The 22854-nt window shown below is 48.2% G+C and overlaps 1 protein-coding gene across 1 annotated transcript in view; it reads left to right on the top strand.

Moving 5' to 3' along the window:
• The first annotated feature begins 851 nt into the window (after positions 1-851).
• The window catches only part of SPSB4 (splA/ryanodine receptor domain and SOCS box containing 4), an 84558-nt gene continuing 62555 nt past the window's right edge, over positions 852-22854 (top strand). Inside the window, exons 1-2 of the mRNA XM_003942590.4 lie at positions 852-1479; positions 17543-18389. Coding sequence (XP_003942639.1) covers positions 17696-18389 — 694 coding nt within the window. The 5' untranslated portion in view covers positions 852-1479; positions 17543-17695. The remainder of the gene's footprint in view (positions 1480-17542; positions 18390-22854) is intronic.

Below are 22854 nucleotides of genomic sequence, written 5' to 3'. Positions count from 1 at the left end.
GGTGTTGGATTGTCTTTGTTTTACGCGGCCTTGATGAAATGGACACTCTGCATGTAGACTCTTTGCCTGGTACCTGGCACAGAGAGGGATTGGGTCAGCAAATGACTGCGTGATGGACCTGAAGTCAATTCTGGGAGCACAGACGAGGGCCACCAAGCCAGGAACTGAACTTTTAATTTCCTCAAGGAAGCGCAGCTACCAGAAGCACCCTCGCGGCTTCTGTTTTGGCCACGCCCTTTTCCTCACCGCTCAGCTCAGGCTTCCAATGAGGCGGCCCACCATCAGCGCTGGTAGAGCAAAGAGACCGACTTCCTGCGCCTCGTGTGGGCGGGGAAAGCTCCTGGAGCAGGTGCGGTTTGAAATAGGACTCTAAGAGATAAGTTGGAGCCCGATCTCAAAACTAAAGTGTGGACATGTGTGTGTCTGAGGAAGCGGGATGTTAAACCACCCTCTTTTTCCCCGGCTGCTATTTCCCACGTGCGTTGAGTAAAGGCACCGAAGCTGCCTAGTAACCGGGTGTCTCCTCCCACTCAGGGGCACCCACTCTGGCGCTCCAGGAGCGCTTGAATGAATCGGGGAGGACTCGGACGCTTGAATGAGTGCTAGAGCAAGGGAGTGCGCGGGCGAGCGGGCGGGCGAGCGAATGGCGACCGCGCCGCCGCCTCGGCACAGGGGCGCGGGCGCGAGCTCCACTTCCCTCTCCCGCCAGCTGGCGGCCTCGAGAAGGTGGCGGCGCCGGCAGCGGCCCGAACTGGGACGGCCGGGGCGCGGGATGGTGGGGGAAGGGGCGTTCCCGGCGACCGCGCCTTCCGCGGCTATTGGATTAGTGGCCTTCAGGGATGAGCTCAGCCAGATCAGCTTTCAGCTGCAGCCTCCCGGCCGGCCGGGAAGGCGGGGAGCGGGCGACGGCGGAGGAGGAGGGGGAGGCGGCGGCTGCTGCAGCATCCAGAGCTCGCCGTGGCGGCCGGCGCGCCTCGCGCACAAAGGCGCCCAGCCCCGGGGGAGGGTGATGAACACACCGCATCCCGGGCCGGGTCCCCAGCTTCTGCTACCGCTGCGTGCGCTCAGGGCGCTGGGGAAGGCGGGCGGCCGAGGCGCGGCCCGTGCGCCCTGAGCGCGAGACTAGCCGCCCTCCGGGTCAGGCGCCTGGCTTCCAAGCAGCTAGAGCGCGGGCCTCCGAGCGTCCCCAGGGTCGGCTCAGTAAGGCGCTTCCTCACTCCAGGCCCGACCCCCGGCGCGGGAGCCCCAACTTCGCCAAGAACGCTCCTAACTCCGGGCCATCCTGTAGCGCAGAGGGGGCGCTGCTGTCGGGCATCAACCGTGAGGACGCGCCCCTGGCCGCGGGGAGAGAGCCGGCATTTGCGGGTCGCTCGGGCGCCCCTGAGTGGGCGGCGGCGGCAGCAGACGCCTCTCCCGGTAGTCCAGGACCTGCCAGCGCTGGGGATTCTTCCCGAACAGGCGCTCGCCCTCTCTTTTATGGTGAGTACTCTCCAGCTCCTGGTGAGGGGCGCGCGGGGGCCGGGAGCCGAGATCCGACTGCACGGACTTTGTGCCTGCCAGCACTCGACACAGCTGGCGCTCCTGGCGTCCCAGTCCTGGAGAATTCATCCTCTCTGCAGGTTGTGGCGGTTCGAGATGGTTGATTTTCGCGCAGCCCTGAGACGTTTGGGGCCCGGCCGCTGGTACCATGGTTTCTAAGACCTTTGCTTCTCTGCATAGTGGATACTGCACAAAAAACTACCACCCGATTCACCGGCTTGGGTTTGAATCCAGGATCCTTCACTCACTGGCCGGGTGACCTTGGGCAAGGCGCCAAACCTCGGTTTCCTCATCCGTAGGATGGGAATGATAATTGAGTACATCTTATATGGGTATTGGAAAGATCTGTGGGATGGTGCTCGCAGGTAGACTTGTGCCGGGCACATAGGAAGCACTCAATCATACGTTAGCTAGTATTACTATTAGCTTTGGGAGCCCAAGCTTGTTATTCAACTTTCCGGAGCTGCAGCAGTTCCTTCGGCCCTGTAATGGGGACAATAATTCCTGGGGATCTGTTCGTCCCAGGTATTCGGAGAGGTGGAAGTAAAGCCTCGGTCACGCAATAGGCACTGGTGGCTCTTGTTATCGTTTATTCATGACGCTGGGGCAATGAGGCTGGTCGCCTGGCTCGAGAGCGACTCTGAGACCAGTTCCTGGCCTTGCTTAGAGACAAACTTGTCTTTGCTCGGGAAGGGAGGGGGTTGGGAGCTCATGGAGCCTTGGAAGCGGGGCTCTGGGAAGAAGGGAGGGGTCCAGAGCCTTGAGCGCAGCAAATGAGTCCCCCTGGGTCGCTCTTTACGCACCAGAGGCTCCAAGCCAGGAGGGGACGCAGAGCCCCCGACCTCTGACTGCGAGGAGACCGGGTAGGGGGGCCGGGTGGCTGCCCAAGAGCAAGCTGCTGCCGATACGAAGGAGAGGAGGGCATTTCTGTACCACTGTCGCGAGGTGGAGAGCTCTCAGTTCTGGACTCAGGCGTGGGTTCGAATCTGTCTCCACCACCATCTCGCGGTGTGACCTTGGGCAAGTTCTCTAGCCTCCCCCAGTTTGGTTTCCTCTTCTTCGCCCTCTTTGGGGGGTTGGGGGATGAAGATAGGAGCTCCCTTCTCTCAGACTCAGCCCTCTACCCTCCTACCCACTTTCTGCCCCCTCACCTCCCACCCTCACAATTTGATGAGCTTAAGTCTGGAAGACGTGAAATGTGTAAAAGCATGATATGTACATCCTTTACCCAAGGGCATGTTCCTCTGAGACACATATCCTCTAATTTATTCCATTTTAAAGTGTTCTTTAAAAATGGTAATGAAAAGAATTTAAGCCACCTTTGGCAAACAAAATTCAACTTACTGGCCATTCTACTCAAATATCTCTCCAGTTTGTATTTCTTGTTTATTTTAAGGATACATTTAATGACATAAAAATAAAATCTGCAGGGAAAAGAATTCACCAGTAACAGTCAAAAGATATATGACAAACTGTCACATGTGACATATGCCACTCCTATGACAACAGGCTCATCTCTTTACGTAAAAGATTCCCGAGGTCAACAAGCAAAAGATCAAATGGGCAAACACTATACACAATTCACACATGAGAAATAAAATAGAAATGATACTAAAACATATGACAAGGTGCTCTACCTCAATAAGAAAAATGCAAGTTAAAATTACAAGATTTTATTTTTTAACGTATGAAATTAGCAAATAGTCATAACTATTTATCAGAAGCTTCTTTTAAAAAAAAATGTAGATCATGGCTGGGCACGGTGGCTCATGCCTGGTAATCCCAGCACTTTGGGAGGCCCAGACAGGTGGATCAGCTGAGGTCAGGAGTTCGAGACCAGCCCGACCAACCGACATGGAGAAACCCCATCTCTACTGAAAGTACAAAATTAGTGGGGCGTGGTGGCACATCCCTGTAATTCCAGCTACTCAGGAGGCTGAGGCCAGAGAATCGTTTGAGAGGCAAAAGAATCCTGGTAGGCAGAAGTTGCAGTTGAGCCGAGATCGGGCCATTGCACTCCAGCCTGGGCAATAAGAGTGAAAACTTTAACTAAAAAAAAAATAAAAAATAAAAAATTTTTAAAAAGTAGATCACATTTCTCCCTAGCTCAGGACCTCCTTAAGGCTGCCACAGAGTAAAATCTAGATGATCCCAGGGCTCTCCAGGTCTGATACTACCCTCCTCCACCTCTTCCTCACCATCTTCCTCTCTCACTCCCCACACCCCCGCCCACCCCAGCCTTCTTGGTTTCGCTCCAGCATCCCAAAGGTTCATTCACTTGCTGTTGCCTCTGCCTAGAATACTTTTCCTCTTGATTTTTGATACAACTGGAACTTCCTCGTCATTTATGTAGACCTGTCCTTGGGAGGGCTTTATTGCTATCCTAGAAAGTGGCTAAGCCACAGGGGCCAGTGCAGAATTCCTTGCCCTTTTGGGGAAAGACCTAGTATAACTCACCATACAGGAGCTACTTAATTTCCCTGAGCTGCCCAACCTGTTGTCACACAAGCATGCTTTGGAAAGGTTTTTTTCTCTGCTGATGCAGGAATGAAGGGTCTCAGGCATGAAAAGCAGGAAGGTGGCGGGCCCTAGATTGAGGTCACCAGAAGTCTCTGCCTATATATGTACTATATAAATACATGGTACATACTCTTAATTTATGTGATCGTGACCATCTGTGGCAAAAAAAGATCAACTATAAAAAATTTAAAAAGTAGCTGTTGCTCACACCGGTAATCCCAGCACTTTGGGAAGCCAAGAGGGATGGATCACGAGGTCAGGAGTTCTATACCAGCCTGGTCAACATGGTGAAACCCTGTCTCTACCAAAGATACAAAGAATGAGCTGGATGTTGGAGGACATGCCTGTAGTCCCAGCTACTTGAGAGGCTGGGGCAGGAGAATTGCTTGAACCCGGGAGACAGAGGTTGCGGTGAGCCGAGATCGAGCCACTGCACTCCAGCCTGGGCGACAGGGTGAGACTCTGTCTCAAAAAAAAAAAAAAGAAAGAAAAAAGAAATTAAAAACCAAAAACTCATTTTTAATAAAACATGGTACCTATATAAGCCAACTAATTTATTTGCTGCTGGTCAGTTCAAGAAATAAGGATTTGTTTTGAGGCTACAGGAAAAACAGTTGTGGGTGGTGTGCCCTTTGGGAAAGAGAGTGGTATACCTCAAACAAGTTATCATGAACTCTGTGGAACTTTAGAAGAACTTTCCTAAGCCATGTTGATTACGTGTGATTTTTTTTTTTTTTTTTTTTTGAGACAGAGTTTCGCTCTTGTTACCCAGGCTGGAGTGCAATGGCGCGACCTCGGCTCACCGCAACCTCCGCCTCCTGGGTTCAGGCAATTCTCCTGCCTCAGCCTCCTGAGTAGCTGGGATTACAGGCACGTGCCACCATGCCCAGCTAATTTTTTTGTATTTTTAGTAGAGACGGGGTTTCACCATGTTGACCAGGATGGTCTCGATCTCTCGACCTCGTGATCCACCCGCCTCGGCCTCCCAAAGTGCTGGGATTACAGGCTTGAGCCACCGCGCCCGGCGATTACGTGTGATTTTTGCTTTACACATTGAGTTCAGAACTTAACTCCATTTTAAATGTATACTTTTAACTATGAAAAATGTTTGTTGTTAAAAACGCAAACCATGCAGAAAGTGTAGAGTGGCTGTTCCTTCTTCAGTCTGAAGCACTTAATGCAGCCAGAGGTGGCAGGTACAAGGCTGTGTATGAGTATTGGAGATAAAGGCTGGCTGGGCACTGGCGCCACCAGGAAATGCAGATGTGGTGTGGGAGACATGGGCAGGAATTAACAGCTGAGATGAAGACACAATGGGATGGAGGGAAGAGGATGCAATGGGGCGGAGGGAAGAGGGTGCAGTGGGCTGGAGGGCTGCCATGGAGGGGCGCCCAGCTCTGCTTCTGCTAGAAGGGACGGGGGAGTAAGAGAATGTCAGCCAGGTCAGAGAAGACGGGAAGGCTCCCCAGACACCAAGGTGTCACTAGGATGTGCTGATGAGGAGAGTCTGGCATGACGGGTCTGAGGTGGCTGTGATGAGAGACAGTGTGGGAGAAGTCAGAACAGTCTGGGGGGGCCTTGGATGCCAAGCAAAGAGGTGCAGCTTCTCTCTGCAGAAGTCGTGTGGAGGGTTGAATGAAGAGATTGGTGGGCATCTTGGTCAAATTTACCCCTTGGCAGCATGGAGATTGGGTTGGCGGGCAAACACTGGAGTCAGGGAAGCACGCCAAGAGACCCGTGCAGTAATCCAGGCAAGTTCTGAACTAGGGGAAAGCTGACGGTGTTGAGTGGTGGGGACCGAGAGACCAGATCCATGGCAGGAACAGTGACATGCAGAGGAACCTGCTATGTGGGAGAGGGAAGGGGCCTGGCTCAGCCCACCTGCAGATTCTGAGGTGCCCAAGGACCACAGATGTCCCACAGGGCTGAGAGTGTGGGTGTGTCCACGGTGGGAGGCTTAGGATGGAAAGAGATCAGCTGGCCTTACAAGGTCATTTGAAAGGACACCCAGGCAGGGCTGGCCAGAGGCTTCTAATAGGTGGGTCTCATGCTGAGGAGAGAAAGCAGCATTGGAGACCCAGCTTGAGAGTGTCTGCAGGGGGCGGGTCATAAGAGAAGGTGCATGAAGAGAGAGTGAGGAGCAGAAACTGGAGCCGAAGCCGTGGACTTGGGGGTGCCCCATTGACAGGGTAGGCAGGAAGACCCTGGAGCCCAGGAGGAGGCAGGAAAGCTTCTGTGTGAGCACTGTACCTCAATGAGCTGGTGTGTGTGGAGGGAGAGGCCGGAGCAGTGCCAAAGTCATCCACCTGGTCTTTAATGTGAAATATCACTTATGGTGAACTGGAGCTCTGCTTTCTCCGGAAGCGAGTGGGCCTTGGCCCTGTTTGCTGGCCACAGAGACATTCCACCTGTTATCTACATTCAGGAGATATCCACCTGTTATCTGCATTCTATGAAATATGCAGGTTGTGCAGATTCCTGGGGCTGAAGCAGCTCCCTCCCCCATCCTGCTCCCTTTCTCCTCTCTTTCTTTCTCTCCTTTCCTCCTTAGTATCTCAAAAATGCCCCCAGAGATACTGTAGGCTTAACAGAGGGTTATTCAGAAATCCCAGCAGCTCTCTATTACAATGTAGCTCAAGCCAGAGGCATGAATAGTTCTGCTTTTCTTTTAGGCATTCTGTTTCCAGACAAGTGGGGAAGGTTCATCTTGGGAGGTAAATGAGGGGTTGGACATGAACCTTATCATGTTTTTATCACCATTTTCCCCAGAGGGCCTTATGAAGTGGCACCTTCCCATCTTTTCCCTTCATGCTTTGCCCCAGCCCAGACAAGCTGGGTCTCAGGGAGGCCAGCTGTCTGGCAGACAACCTCCATATGTGCCTGGGGCAGACCTCTGGGCACAGGGGCAGCTGCGGTGACCAGGCTGGCCAGGACTGCACATGGCCTCACTGGCTCAGAGTTGTGTCTCTTTCAAATGACCTTGCAGAGCTTGCTGCCCTGGTCATAGCCTAGCAAACCTCCTTCATCCCATTCGCTGCTCTCCTTGCTGGCTGACAGCTGAGCTTTCACCCTCGGGGCCTCTAGTTCGGTCGCCCGTGGGAGGATTCCCATGGAAACCCCAGGAGGAGGAGAGGCTCGGGGAAGCCTCATTGATTCTCACTCCAGGAAGACAGGCGTGAGACAGTTTCACCTGGAACTGGACAGATGGCTCTCTTTGTGAGCTCTTGGGGAAGAAAGGGCTTGCCCAGCCAGTTGTAGCGTGAGATCCATGTGTGTATAGCAGGGAAAAGCTAATGAACGCCTATGAACAAACCTTGGGGGTTCTTTAGTTCATTTATTGTTAGTGGGTTCATTCTGAATGAGCATCTTTAATAAAACAGCGTCCCTACTTAATATTTGCACAGGAAAAATCTTAAAAACATTCCAGTCAAACTAAAATCAGACACCTATCATTGGTACCTTTGAACAGAGTCGAAAAATTGAAGAATAAAGACATGAAATGAACAGTCTGAGCTCACAGTGCTCTGCATTCCCAGTGCATTCTTAGGTGGTGGTTCTTTCTAAGGCAGTGTGTTGCTTTTCTTCATTTGTTCATGCTTGTGCATTCCACAGACGTTCAGCCACCACTTTGTCTAAACCAGGCCCATGTGAAGACCTGGGGACTCTGATGAGGGAGACCTAGCCCCAGCTCCTGAGTTGCCCCAGTCAGATAGGAGGGAGGCCGCCAAGGAGACACCATGTCCCCTTGTGATAAGTGCTGTGGTGGGCACCAGTACAAGGGCTCTGAGGGTACAGGGGTCTGGGAGCTCCCCAGAGGAGGTAATATCCAGGCTGAATGGAGTTCTATAGCTGAGGAGAGGAGGTGCCGAGGGAGGGAAGGGACGATGGCAGCAGCATGTCAGGGAACCGCAGGGAGGTTGAAGGGATGGAATGAAGAAGTTCCCTGAGGAGGATGGGCTGGGGAAGCATCATGGAACATTCTGGGAGGGTTAGGGTTAGAAGTAAACTTTATCCTGAAAGCTTTGGAGAACTTGTGGAGGATTTTGAGCAGAAGCATGTGATTAGATCAGCTTCGCAGTTTTTCTAGTGCTGTCGTATATATTTGAAAGTAATATGCAGTCGACTAAAGGAATTCCAGCGGTATCTAACTGGATTTCTTTTTACAGTCTTTGTTGTTATTCAGCTCTGTGGCGGAGTCTGACCTCTTTGGTGGAAGCTTTCTCCCTAAGGGAAAGTTGTTGAGTCTTATGCTTTCCAGCAGCCTGAGGTCCCCAGGGCAGGCATCATTACTGCTAGCTAGATGAAAGAAGGAGACTTGCCCCTACCTCTGGCTCCAGCAAGTCCAAAGCCGGAGGCCACACAGAGAGAAGGGCAATTCTCCCAGTCACTACCAATCCCCACAGCAGTCCTGTCCTCTTGCAGACCCCATGCCTGTTGAGCTCAGCCAGACGGACCTCTGTGGCTGTGATTTTGGGTGCTGGGCCTCTGAAGACTGTGCGTCATATTTTTCAAACGAATGAGCCTCCTTAAACAGTGTGGCATTGCCACTTCACGTCTCCTCATTTCCCTGTCTGGTAAGAACATCCGCTAGGGTCCTGGGAAGGGCAATTAGCAAATGAGAGTTTTTGTTTTCTTGCTTAGCCACAATTGAAGCCCCGGAGCAGATCCTTCCAGATAATGTCATTAGCATCGTCATCCAAGCATGGCGTAGGAAATTAGGTTTGGTTTGGGGGGAAAGTGACAGAGGCACCCTTTGGCATTCTTCAGGATGTTGGCTGCTTACTGGGTTGAGAGATGATATTATTTCTATCAGGAAGGTGGCTTCTGTTGCATGTTCCATGTGCCTGGCCCAGTGCGGCGTGCTGTGGTGGAGATGAGGAGAGGAGATGTGTGCTAGGTGCCCACTCCCTCCGGCTGAAGGGAGAAGGCAGGGATGAGCCTGACTTGGCCACTGCTGTGTCCTTCGCTCTCAGCTGCACAGTGCCTAGCACATGCACTAAGCGTTTTTTGAATGAATAAATGAGGGTTGGAAGCAGGGAAGAATGCAAAGTGGTAGCTAATAAAGGAGCAGACTGGATACAGCCAAGAGTCAGCTGCTCAGGAGGGAGAGTCCAGCATTGCTGGGCTCCATGTCCCTATCTCTTGCCTTTAGCTTTGGCCCTTTGCTTCGTCCTCTGAAAAAGAGCAGAGTGTGAGTCCTCCCTGAGGCCCAGCACATCCTCTCCACAGTCCATATGTGTGCTCTGCCCCATGTTCAAAGTACTGGGCTTGTGTCTGTGCATGGAGGGAGTGGGGCAGTGGCTGGGGACACAGAGTGCCGGTGAAAGCTTCCTGCCATCAGAGGAATGCCCTCAAAGTAGAAAAAAAGCAGATCAGTAAAGCCAGAAAGGTCTCCCCGCTGGTTGGCTCAAGGGTGGACAGAGGTACAGGGCAGGACCCTGGAGGCCCATGGATCAGGGCAGCCTTCTTAGAGGAGGTGGAGCTCCCTCATGGACTAATTATCTCTCAAAGGCTCCACCTCCAAATACTGTCACACTGGGGATTAGGGCTTTGTATTAGGCTATTTTTGCATTGCTATAAAGAAATACCTAAGACTGGGTAATTTGTAATGAAAAGAGATTTAGTTGGCTTATGGTTCTACTTTACAGGCAGCATGGTGCTGGTGTCTGCTTGGCTTCTAGGGAGGCTTCAGGAAGCTTACAATCATGGCAGAAGGTGAAGGGAGAGAAGGCATGTCACATGACGAAAAGCAGAGCCAGAAATGGGGGTGGGGAGGTGCCAAACACTTTTAAATGAGCAGACCTCTCTCCAAAACTCAGTCACTATCCCTAAGACAGCACCGAGCCATGACGGATTCACCCCTATGACCCAGACAGCTCCCACCAGGCCCCACCTCCAGCACTGGGAGTTACAGCTCAACACGAGATTTGGGCAGGGACAAATATCCAACCTATATCAGGCTTCAACATGTGAATTTGGGGAGGACACAATCAATTCATGCTAAGACACATTCAAGTGGTGAAACGGCAATATTAGAGGACATCCACAATTTAAAAGAGCCCTCACCACTTGCTCGAAGCCCTGTGATGTGCCAGACTTTACAGGTGTCTGCTCTGATACTTGCAAAGGCAGGCAAGGTTAGCACATAGTTAGCAGCACCTCCAACTAGTCTCAGAGAGATTAAGTCCTGGCCTAGGGCCTAACAGACAGGTGGGGATTCATATCCAGGTCTCCTGTCCTTCATTAGATTGCCCAGCTGCTAGTTTTCCTTATCAGCTTGCCATTCGTGGACATGAGCACTCTGCTGTGTGCCCTGTACTGGGGGAGCAGCAAAGGGCTATCTATTTACATGCCCACCTTGTCACACCAGACTGTGAGCACCCTTCAGGATCTCTGCCTGCCACTAATAGAGAGAGAGGCTGTTAGACTTTGATTGCAAAGGAGAGCACTGTGCCTTCAGTGACCCAGTATGGGCCAAGCCAAGAACTAGTAAAAGGTCTCCCCGGGACTGCTGCTTGGCTGTTGCTTTTAAACACGTTTAAGTATCTTTCAACAACAGCAGCTCCAAAGTTGGCATGGCTGTGGGCAAGGATAAAGCAATTTTCCTTAGAAATTTTCTGTGTGGACCACACAGAGCTAGTTACATTCACTGCCGTGGAGAGGGCACTATTCTAAACAACATGGAGGAAGAGGTAAGAGCACAGGCTTGTCATATGGTGACTCTGAGGTTGATCCCAGGCCTGCCACTTCCTGGCTGTGTGACCCTAGGTTATGCAAGTTATGCAACCTCTCCGAGCCTGTTCCCTCTTTTGAATAAAGGGGCATATCACATCAGCCTCATCGTGCCTGTGAGGCAGCTGGCATGCTTCCTGGCACAGAGTAAGTGCTAATGGTTGAAGTTAGTGATAGAAAAAGTAGAGAGGGCTTTGAGTTCAGGCTACCTGGGATAGAACCCCTCTGCCATCTTTTAGCTGTGTGACTTTGATGGGGCTGCTTCCCTCGGAGCCCCAGTTTCCTGGTCTTGTTAGAAAGGAAGCATAAGATGTCTTCAAATGAATTATGAAAGTGGCAGATTCCTACCTCCACTCACCTCCCGTTCAGGTACCTCTGGGCAGCCTGTACAAACTTACAGAGGCAGCGCTGGATGCTTATTGCTTCCATTGATGGAATCCCTAGTACACACCCTACACCTTTCATGTGTTATCTTGCTTATTTCTTATAACTTGGTTGAGGCCCAAGGTTTGGATGAAGGTCAGTATGACGCTCTACAGTGAGCAGAGAATAGCATGTTGTTTTCTAAAACTTTACTGGGGTGTCTAGTTTTCCTATAGACACAACTGGACTTCAGATCCATTTGGGCCCTTTGTGTTGAATAACGTCCCCTCTTTTTCCTCTTTTTTCCACCTCTCCCTGCACAGTACTGGCAGCATACCACACATTGTTCTGCACCTGGTTTGTTCAACTTCCTCTGTCTGTTGGATCTTCCATATCAGTGCATTTTTTTTCTTTAGTTGCATAGTATTCCATTATATGCATTTAGCATTATTTAGCCTGTCTTCTGTTTGGGTTTTCCCCATACTCTGCCATTACTAGCAATACTCTGCTATTACTCTGCTATTGTAATAGCAGGTTTGTAATACTCTGCTGTTACAAACTGTGTTGCATATGTATGCATGTGCTGTGTACGAAGGTACTTCTGTGCATTTGAGAGCACAGCTGGATAAATGCTGGAAGTAGAATTGCTAGGTTAAAGGGTCTGTGCATTTGCAATTCTGAAAAATGGTGTTATTTTGCCATTCGCTGAGGCTAAACCAGTTTCTATCCACTGTAGCATGAGTTTGTCTTTTGTTCCGCACATTCTCCAAGCATGCGTTATCCAACTTTTTGACCTTTGATAACCTGATAACAAAAATGGCATTTCATTGGAGTTCTAACTCATTTCTTTTTTCAGTATACATTGAGTATCTTTTCAAAGAACCATTTGTTTTTGTGTGAACCGTTGCTATCTTTTCACATTTTGTACTTGTATTCATTTGTAGGTAATTTATATTTGTTGGTAATTTGTGTTGCAAACTTTTTACTGTGTTAAAACAACAAACAAATCTAACTTCTTTTATGAGTGCTTTTAGCTACGCCATTTTGCTATTTCCCATTTTCATTTCTTATTTTACATATTCCTATCTTCTCCCCCATTAAATAATCAAATGGTTCATATGTTTTTAATGTATTTAAAAAAATTTAGTTACTGAAGTCATGCATTTAAAGCATATTTAGTAATATGTGAAAATGCTAATTATATAATTTTCAGGTGAAATAATCTAAATAAAGGCCCATGTTACCAGTTTTTAAAAAGAAAATTTGCTGATAATTTACACACACAAAAAAAAGGAATAAGGTGAGATTCCTCCAAATGCTGTCAATGTTTATATCTTGCTAATGAGATAAGAGGAAGAGGCAAATTCTAGTTTTTGTCCTTTTTTTTTTTTTGTATTCCCTAACATTTAGAAATTTATTTAATCTTGTCTAATTAATAGGCTTTATTTCTTCAGAATAGTTTTAGACTTAAGGAAAACCTAAACAGATAGTACAGAGAGGTCTCATATGCTCACTCCCTTTACCAATCTAGTTTCCCCAATAATTAGCATCTTACATTAGTATGGTACATTTAGCATAACTAATGAACCAGTACTGATACATTATTATTAACTTATTTTAATAATTAATATTAATAATTAAACTATTAATATTAACACATTTTCTCAGATTTCCTTTTATGCTCAGATTTCAGTTTTTACCTAATATCCTTTTTTCTTTCTTTCTCTCTTTTTTTTTTTTCCTTTGTCACGCATGCTGGAGTTCAGTGGTGCCGTCTTGGCTCACTGCAATGTCCACCTCCTGGGTTAAAGCAATCCTCCTGCCTCAGCCTCCCAAGTAGCTGGGACTACAAGCATGTGCCACCACACCAGTTAATTTTTTTTTTTTTTTTTTTTTTTGGTATTTTTAATAGAGACAGGATTTCACCATGTTGGCCAGGCTGGTCTTGAACTCTTGACCTCAGATGATCCACCTGCCTTGGCCTCCCAAAGTGCTGGGATTACAGGTGTTAGCCACTGAGCCTGGCCCCTAATATCCTTTTTTCTGTTCCAGATCCCATCTAGGATACCACATTACATAGAATTGTTTGGTCTACTTAGGCCCCTCTTCACTATATGGTTTGTCAGGCTTTGGTTCTGATGACCTTGTCAGTATATAAACGGTCACGTATTTTGAGGGATGGCCTCCACATGGATTTTGTCCTTTGTTTTTCTCACGATTAAAGTGAGGTTATGGGTTTGGGGGAAGATGCCCATAGAGGTAAAGTACCATTTCGTTATATCATATCAAGGGTACATATTATCAACATGAGAGATTAATATAATAGCAATATAATAATATAATGTAATCTGCCATTACACGATTAGCCTTAATAGTTTACATGCTTCATTGGTTTTGTTTTGTTTTTGTAGTAATTTTCCCCAAAGAACCAGATCTTGAGTTTTTGCTTAGTTCATTATTTTTCTATTTGATTATGCGCCATTCATTTTTAAAAGTTTAATAGCATAAATGAACCAGCCATGATTTTCTCTGAGAATTGCTGTAAAGGCATCCTGCAGGTTCTAGTGTATGGAATGCTTTTTGTTATTGTTGTATTCCAGATATTCTGCAATTTCTGTACGGATTTTTTTTTTCTCTGAGTCAGGGTCAGAGCAACTTTTTAAGTTGTTTTAAGAGTTTTTAAAAATGTCCAAGTGATAGGATTTTGTGATCTATAATTTTGTGATTAATTTCTAGTTTTCCTTCTGTGTTATCAGATTCTGTATTATTTTTGCTTTTTTTGAAGTTTTATTTGTGACCTAATGTAGGGGAAAAATTTTTGACCGTTCCACGAACACTTGAAAAGAACACACATTCTTTGTTTTCAAGGTATAGACTTTGATGAATACATTAATTAGATCTGTCTTATTAATTACATAATTTGGTTTTTCTATGTCTTTACTTAGTTGTACATGCCTCTGATGTGTATCTGTCTAAGTTCCCTCCTGATATTTCCTCTAGCTTTTGCTCTGAATTTTAGTGCTATTTGGTGTGTTTAGTCTTCAATTGTGGATCTTATTATTATTATTATTATTATTTTTAATTTGAGACAGAGTCCCATCACACCCATCTAAGTTTTGTATTTTTAGTAGAGATGGGGTTTCACCATGCTGGCCAGGCTGGTCTTGAACTCTCGACCTCAGGCGATCCACCCGCCTTGGCCTCCCAAAGTACTGGGATTACAGGCATGAGCCACCGTTCCTGGCTGGATCATACTCTTTATTATTATAAAGTATTCTTGTCTAACTTAAAACCTTTGGCCCTGAAATCAACTTTACTTGCCTAATACTAAGATTATAGTGCCTGCTTAGTTTGGGTTCACACTTCCCTATTATGTGTTGCCCTTCATTTTCAAAATTGTTAAATCACTTTGCTTTCAGGAATGTCTTTCCTCCCCCCCCCCCCGCTTTGTTCCTTCATAGAATGTGTTTATTATGGCCATTTAATGACATGGTTAATATTTTGGTCTTTGTTTACTATCATATTTCATGTTTTTATGCCTTTTTGCCTCTTTTGCTTTCAAACAAAATCAGTCTATGGTCTGTTTTATTTTATGTTGTGTTCAAGGTTCGTATTTGCAAGATGTGTATTTTATTTTTAGCTCTGGAGGTTACCTTTGTAACTAGGCAAAATGGATTTAATCTTTTGTTGAGACCATGCTAGTTGTCTCCCTTCTGAAATAATCACAAAATTCGTTTACAAATTTGGTTACAATTTTTATCTGTTTTGTGACAGCTTTTTTCAGGTGAGTGTGCTTGGTTTGCCGTGTTTTGTCCTGTTCTTTTATTCTTTTATTTCTTCTACAGCATCTTTGACTATATCCTGTGCTGCTTTCTCTTTGAAAGATGTAAAACTTCTTGGATCAGCATTTTGCAGGAGATGCATGTAGAGAAGGTACCAGGAAGAGGGCAGGATTGCTCCCTGGTTCCCAGGAACTTTTTTCACAGGGTTGTGGTAGTGATTTCCTTTAGCCTTTGTTTCTACTCAGTCAGCAGAGTTCTGGAGCTGTGGGCTTCTCCCAATTCAGAGCCCTCCTCTCACTCTGCCTCACTGACACACTGCTTCCTGTCAAGATGGCGGGTCTGTCTTTCCTCTGTTGGCCCTGTCCTCGCCTTCCTCCAAAGTGTGGGAGGCAGTTCCCACTGCCAGACCACATGCCCTGTTCCCATTGTTTCTGATAAGGGATCATTAGTTCTTTTCCTTCGGGAATGCCAGCTCCTGGCTGGCTCTGCCAGCTTTGTCTGAGATCTGCCGCCACAGGTGTCTTCCCTAGATATTTTCTGACAGTATTTTTGATCTTCCCTGCTTTTGGCAGCCCTTGCCCGTTTTTGGCAGCCTTTCCTTATAAGCTATGGTTCAGGTTACAAATGTGTTCTAGTTTTGCTGAAGAAGGAGCTTGCATTTCTTTTTTTCTCCTTGATTTTGGGTGATTTCGGATATGAAAAGGAGTAACATTATTCTGCTATCTTAAAACTGTCTAGTGTTGCAAATTGTTATGTGTTCTGGTATTCCCTCAGATTGAACATTAGCCAGAGCTCTCGGAATAGGATTGACATCTGCTGAAGCTGGGATCTGACAATAAAAGGAAAGAATATGACAGTTAAGAATAAAATGGAATGGTGAAAAAGAAACCTACAGGATATTTGTCTGTGCTGAGTGGCAGCAGAGTTCTTTCTTTCCCCACCTGGACTTTGACTCGGGGTGTTCCACACTGTCTGGGTGGGAGGTTGAGGCTGGGGAGGGCAGGGCATGAAAAACACCCATCCATCTCCTCCTCTGACTCAGGAGAAGTTGTTCTGGGCCCAGTAGCTCTCAGGCCAGGGAGGGGAGGGCACATGCCTCTGCTCGGGACAGGGCTTGGCTCTCCATCTCTCCCCATACGCAGGGCCCGTCCAAGTAGTCCAAGCTCCTTGGGTTCTGGCTGGTCTCCTAGTGATGTTAGCAAATTCCTTCTCCATGAAAACCAGGATCCTGCCTCAGGGAAGGCAGTCTGGGATCAGTGCTGTTAATGGTGTTTACATGCCCGAAGAAAGAGCTCACCCATCCAAAGGGAGGGGATCCACATGGGATGGCCAGAGTTCAGAGTCAGAGAGGAAAACCTGCCGGCAGAGTTCCACGACCCTTTATATTATGGTCTCTCAAGTTTCCCCATCACCAGAGGGAGGTGTTTTATCCTCATTTTACTGGCGAGGAATCAGGAGTATCCAAGAAGCTAGGAGGCTTTCCTGTGGACGCACAGTAAGAGATGGAGAGAGGGATTTGGATGCAGTTCTGTTTGGCTCCAGAGCCTGGACACCGGCTCCCTTATCCTTCCTTCTCACCTCCATGTACCTCCACTTACTTTCCCATGGAGCCCTCACCCGCTCTTCACACGCTGCCTGATGTCCATGTCCCTGGTGACCCCACTGCACCCTTGTTCTGTGTCTTGCCTCTCAAGCCTGGCTACATTTTAGGAGGTGATTTAGGATCCCCAGGACTCCAGGGTTGGAAAGTCTGGTTAGTCCACACCCTATAGCCCTGTGTCTTGAGCAGCTGTGTCCCCCGAAGCCTTGGCACAGGGCTTGTCCCCTTGGATCAGATGCACCTGAGTTCTCATCCAGTCTCTCATCTTGAGCAAGTCACAACTGCTCTGGGCTCACTCCTCATTTCTAAAATCAGACTCCTGGCCAGGGGCAGTGGCTCACACCTGCAATCCCAGCACATTGGGAGGCTGAGGTAGGCGGATCACGAGGTCAGGAGTTCAAGACCAGCCTGGCCAACCCCATCTCTACTAAAAATACGAAAAATTAGCCGGGTGTGGTGACACGTGTCTGTAATCCCAGCTACTCTGGAGGCTGAGGCAGGAGAATCACTTGAATCCGGGAGGCAGTGGTTGCAGTGAGCCAAGATCGTGCCACTGCACTCCAGCCTGGGCAACAGGGTGAGACAACGTCTTAAAATAAATCAAATCAGATCAAACTCCCTATGATTGTTCTAGGTGCAGAACACACACCCTGAAGACAGATGACCTTGGTTTGAATCTTGGCTCAGTCATTTATTTGCTCTGGGACTTTGGCCAATCACTTATCCTCTCTCTGCACTTCAGCGTTCTCATCTGTAACATGTGAATAATAATGTATATCTCTTACAGGGAGGTGTTAAGGATTAAAGAAACTAATAAACATAAACCATTTAGAACACTGTCTGGCATATGGCAAGTGCTAGATTCGTGCCAGATAGGAGTGTGTGAATAATTACTAATATTGTGCATGCAAAGGGCTCAGCCAAGGCATGGGCATACATGAAGGGACTGGTAACCTGGCTGTTGATGCTGCTGCTGCTATAATCTGTGCCCTTTGCTTCCTTCCAGGAGCTTGGGCCCCTGCCGCAGCCCGGTAGAGGCTGTGGAGGTCTACCATCCCGAAGCCTGGTTCCCAGCCCTGTGGCCCGTTCCTGGCTACGGGGAGTGGAGACTCCCACGAGGTAGCGGTGGCCTGCAGCAGCCCCCTCCCCGCAGTGAAGCATGGGCCAGAAGCTCTCCGGGAGCCTCAAGTCGGTGGAGGTGCGAGAGCCGGCGCTGCGGACCGCCAAACGGGAGCTGCGGGGTGCAGAGCCCGGGCGGCCGGCGCGCCTGGACCAGTTGTTGGACATGCCAGCAGCGGGGCTGGCTGTGCAGCTGCGGCACGCGTGGAACCCGGAGGACCGCTCGCTGAACGTCTTTGTCAAGGACGACGACCGGCTCACCTTCCACCGGCACCCGGTGGCCCAGAGCACCGATGGCATCCGCGGCAAGGTGGGCCACGCCCGCGGCTTGCACGCCTGGCAGATCAGCTGGCCGGCCCGGCAGCGTGGCACCCACGCTGTGGTTGGCGTAGCCACGGCCCGAGCTCCCCTGCACTCCGTGGGCTACACGGCGCTGGTGGGCAGTGACGCCGAGTCATGGGGCTGGGACCTGGGCCGCAGCCGCCTCTACCACGATGGCAAGAACCGGCCTGGCGTGGCCTACCCGGCTTTCCTGGGACCTGACGAGGCATTCGCGCTGCCTGACTCGCTGCTTGTGGTGCTGGACATGGATGAGGGCACGCTCAGCTTCATCGTGGACGGCCAGTACCTGGGCGTGGCCTTCAGGGGCCTCAAGGGCAAGAAGCTGTACCCGGTGGTGAGTGCCGTGTGGGGCCACTGCGAAGTCACCATGCGCTACATCAATGGCCTTGACCGTAAGTGTGCTTACCGGGCTGGGGGCAGGGCTTTCAGAGGCTGCCAGGCCCTAGGGAAGCAGGGCAGGCCACGCCCCCATCGGCAGCTGGCAGGATCCTGCAGTGTGGACGAATCGTCAGGACCTGGGTTTCAACCTGACTCTCTCCTTTGCTGGCTTGGTGATTTGGGGCTGTGCCTTAGTTCTCCCATCAGCAAAGCATCATGACAGTAATCTAGCTCACAGTTGTGAGGGTCAAATAAGATAATATGTGCGAAGTACTCAAAACAGTGACTGGCACCCAATAGAGGCTTTGAGTGTTGATGCCAGTTACCAATTATCAATCTTTCAGTCTGTACAAAGGTTGTAGCAAATGACCCAAGCTAGTCACAGTGGGAGGATAGTGACAAGTAGCCAGTCCCTGCATTTGAATGCCATGTACTCAAGTTATTGATAATTAATAAGTAGTGATAACATCCTTTGTTGGCCACCTACTGTATTCAAGAGGCTAAACACCCCCCAATTCCAGCTCTTACGGGCCATCTGTTAAAGGGGGCAGCTGCCTCTCATCTCCAGCCCACTGTCATCTCATGGGAATGAACACCCTAGGTTGCGGAATCTTGTGACTTTTTCCAAGAGAGCCCAGAAATCTAGAGAGTGTGAACTTTTCTAATTTTTCAAGTTGACAGATGCTGAAAACTCTATGTGGGCAAACAGAATACCTGTGCAGGCTACAAACCAGCCCATAGGCTTCTGGGGTTGATCCCTGACAGCTTTACAGCTTCCTTTCATTTAATATACACAACCATCCTGCAAGATTAAAATTACAGAAGCAAAGACAGTTATTGGTTTCTGGAGGGAGACACTCAGGGAGACAGGGTGGCCTCTGGACAGAGGCACATGGCACTCCCTGTCCTGAGTTGAATCCCAGCTAAGGGACCGGGAGTCAGGCACCTGTGCACTCCCCACATCAGCCCACCAGCACCCATCCAGACTTCCTGCCACACCCCTAATGAAGCTCTCAGAGGGGATGCTAAAAGCTGGAATTTCCAGTTTATTCATTCTAAATAAAAGATGTAATTACCAGCCCCTGAGGCAGATCCTCCTTTTAAAAATAAGAAAACTTAAGAGCAAAGCTTCAGAGAGCCAGAATCAAGGTTCCCCCAGTTCTGTTGCCCCCCAAAGTTCACTCTTTTCCTATGTTCTCCCCTTTAGATGAGGGACTGAGAATAACACTCCAGAAAAGAAGTCAAGGACAAGATTTTACTCAAGCAAAATTTCTATTTACTGGAGCACAGGAAGGGGACATTTGATGGTTTCCAAGGGTGGCAGGCTAATGGGAAAGTGGCTGGTATGCTCAGCGCTCTGGTATAATTGGCGATATTCTTGTTCATATTTTATTTCCATGGTTGTTGCCTTACAATTGCCATTGAATGGCAAAGTGTTGTTCCATTTTCTCTGTTTAATGGGTTAAATCTAGGAAATGATGATTATGTCCCTGAGAAGGGCTAATTTAGTCATCACAGTGCCTTGGTGTCTGGATTCTTCTGAGACATTGTGACCAGGCAAATCCTAGTGATGAGAAAACCAGCAGAAACAATAAACAATGTTCGTTTAATGGAACTGGAAAATTTATTTGCTGGAATTAATCACTGGACTAGAAGAGTGGCATTGGTGTACCAAGGCTCTAGAGTCTGATGTGACATGTTTCCAAGTGCTTAGTGGTTTTGTGTCCTTGTTGAGTCACTCTTACTCCCTAAGACTCACTCTACTTGGCCAGGCGCGTGGGCTCACACCTGTAATCCCAGCACTTTGGGAGGCTGACACGAGTGGATCACAAGTTAAGGAGTTCAAGACTAGCCTGGCCAGCATGGTGAAACCCCATCTCTACTAAAAATACAAAAAATTAGCTGGGCATGGTGGTGCATGCCTGTAGTCCCAGCTACTTGGGAGGCTGAGGCAGAGAATTGCTTGAACCCAGCAGGCGGAGGTTGCAGTGAGCCGAGATCATGCCACTGCACTCCAGCCTGGGCGACAGAGCAAGACTCCATCTCAAAAAGAAAAAAAGAAAGAAAAAAAAAAGACTTACTCTACTCATCTGTAAAATGCGATAGTATCAGGTCCCCTTTTTGATGCTGTAAGCTCTTGTATGGTAGCACTAATCATATGGCAGCTGAGATTTAAGGCCTGACATTGACACCCAGTGGGAGCTACCAAAGCCAACAGTTACACTCCTGTCGTAGGCTTCCTCTTGGTTACTAGTTTACACTTGGGTTTTGTTTGTTGCCTGGTTTTCAGGTACAAAACTAAGGTGCTAACAGGGTTGCCCCGAGAGGGGCCATGCATTTTGAGATCAGGAGCAGGAATCTACCTCAGAGAGGTTGGGTGGGGAGGGGCAGTTGTGTTTGGGGTATTTTAAGCTTATGGGTCCTTCAGATGGTTGAACAAGTTTGGTGGAACTGAACTGTGAAGTGTTCTGTTCTCTTCCTTACTGGCAGTGATTTCTCAGGTTGGCTGAATCTGGAATACTGAATCTAGGAGGCAAGAGAGGCCAGATGTCATGTGATATGAGCCTGGGGCATCTTCCATTTAGTGATAGGGTTGGCTTATCTGCTACGGCAGTACTTGTTCTCTAGATAGGGGTAATGTTCTCTATCTGAGATAGGGGTGTGACTGCAGAAAAGGGAAGCTCAGCTTCTCTGGGCTTGAAAGGCCTATTCATGGCTAGCCTGGGACAAACCCCGACTCTAGAGTGGGCCATAGGAGAAGCTACAGTGGAGTCTCACAGGGATAGTTGGGAAGGGACTGTGTGATGCCTATAGCCTGTGTCCTGGGCTGCAGTCCACCGTGAATCCCCAGGTTTGGGACTAGTTTGGCTCTAGGGAGTCCCTGAGCAGGGAAGGCATCCCAAGGTGCAGTCCATGGATGGAAAGGATTCTGAGTTAACGTCGGTTGTGGATATGGTGGCAGGTCCCCAAACTCAGACTTGATTGGGGTGTGAGGGACCAGAGTCTGAGACATGCTTGGAAGCAAAAGGCAGACCAGCTCTCTGGGGTTGCTTCCCCACAGGATCATAGGAGGAGAGAACTCTGCCTGGGGCCCCTCGCAGAACCAGGTCATACCCTGGCCACTCAACAAATGGCTCTTGGTGAGTGCCTCCTCTCTCTGAACCTCAGTGTTTTCCTTTGAAAAAGGATGAGGATGATAAAGCTCACTGGCACAGAGCAGACACATAGCAATTGGTGCCCTTGTGCTGATTAACTGGGTGAGCTAAGGCAAATTCTGGAGTTCACCTGTGACTTAAAGCAAAGTGCCTTAATAGAGGCTTTTCCTCTAACATAATGAAAGTAAATAATGGATATCATTTTCTCAGTTTTTGAATTTTTATTGCAGTAAAAGTAAGACTTAGAAAGGGCTCACTACGTTTAACTCTGGAAGCATGTGTTTGCTGAGGGCAAGCACTCCTGGAGGCGTGATTTCCTATTGCAAATGCATAACATTGTCAGACCTTCTGCAAGTGGAATTATTTAGCCACACCGTGGAGTGAAATGGCTCAGCATCTCAAAGCTAATTACAGAGAGCTGCAGGACACTCAGGGTTTCTGCCGTCTGAGCGAACTGAGAAGCATGGAGCCAAAGCCAGGCAAATGGGGGAGCTGTCCCAGGTTGTCCAGGGTCCAAATAATAATAATAGCAATAATAGCAACAACAACTAACACTTATGCAGCGTTTAGTCTGAGTGGGTGACAGGGTGGCATTCTAACAATTCCTTTTCTTTTCTTTTGTCTTTTAGAGACAGAATCTCACGCTGTCACCCAGGCTGGAGTACAGTGGTGCAATCATAGCTCACTGTAACCTCTCACTCCTGGGCTCAAGTGATCCTCCTGCCTCAGCCTCCTGAATAGCTGGGACTGCAGGGATATGTCACCACTCCTGGCATGCATATATATATATATATATATATATATATATATATATATATATGGAGGTAATGGTTAATTTAATTATATATATATATATATATATATATATATATATATATATACACACATATATATATACACATATATAAATACACACACACACACACACACACACACACACACACATATGCCAGGAGTGGTGACATATGGCTCAGGAGGTAATGGCTAATTTAAAAAACAAAAAAAAAACAATTTTATTTTTTTCTGGAGACAATGTCTCACTATGTCGCTCAGGCTGGTCTTGAATTCCTGGCCTCAAGCAATCCTCCCACCTCTGCCTCCCAAGGCACTGGGATTACAGGCATAAGACTCCTCCCCTGGCCATTTTGCAAATTTTAATTCACTTAATTTTAGTAATGACTCTTTGCACTAATACTACCTATAGTATCGTCTTCAGTGTATGACGAAGAAACTGAGGCACAGAGAGCTTGAATAACTTGCTAAAGATCACACTACAGGTAACTGAGGGAGCCTGGATTCAAATGGAGGCACACATCGGCACCTT

Source organism: Saimiri boliviensis, chromosome 9 (genome assembly GCF_048565385.1).
Source record: "Saimiri boliviensis isolate mSaiBol1 chromosome 9, mSaiBol1.pri, whole genome shotgun sequence".
NCBI classification, from domain to species: Eukaryota; Metazoa; Chordata; class Mammalia; order Primates; family Cebidae; genus Saimiri; species Saimiri boliviensis.
This window is presented reverse-complemented; position numbering and strand designations above follow the sequence as displayed.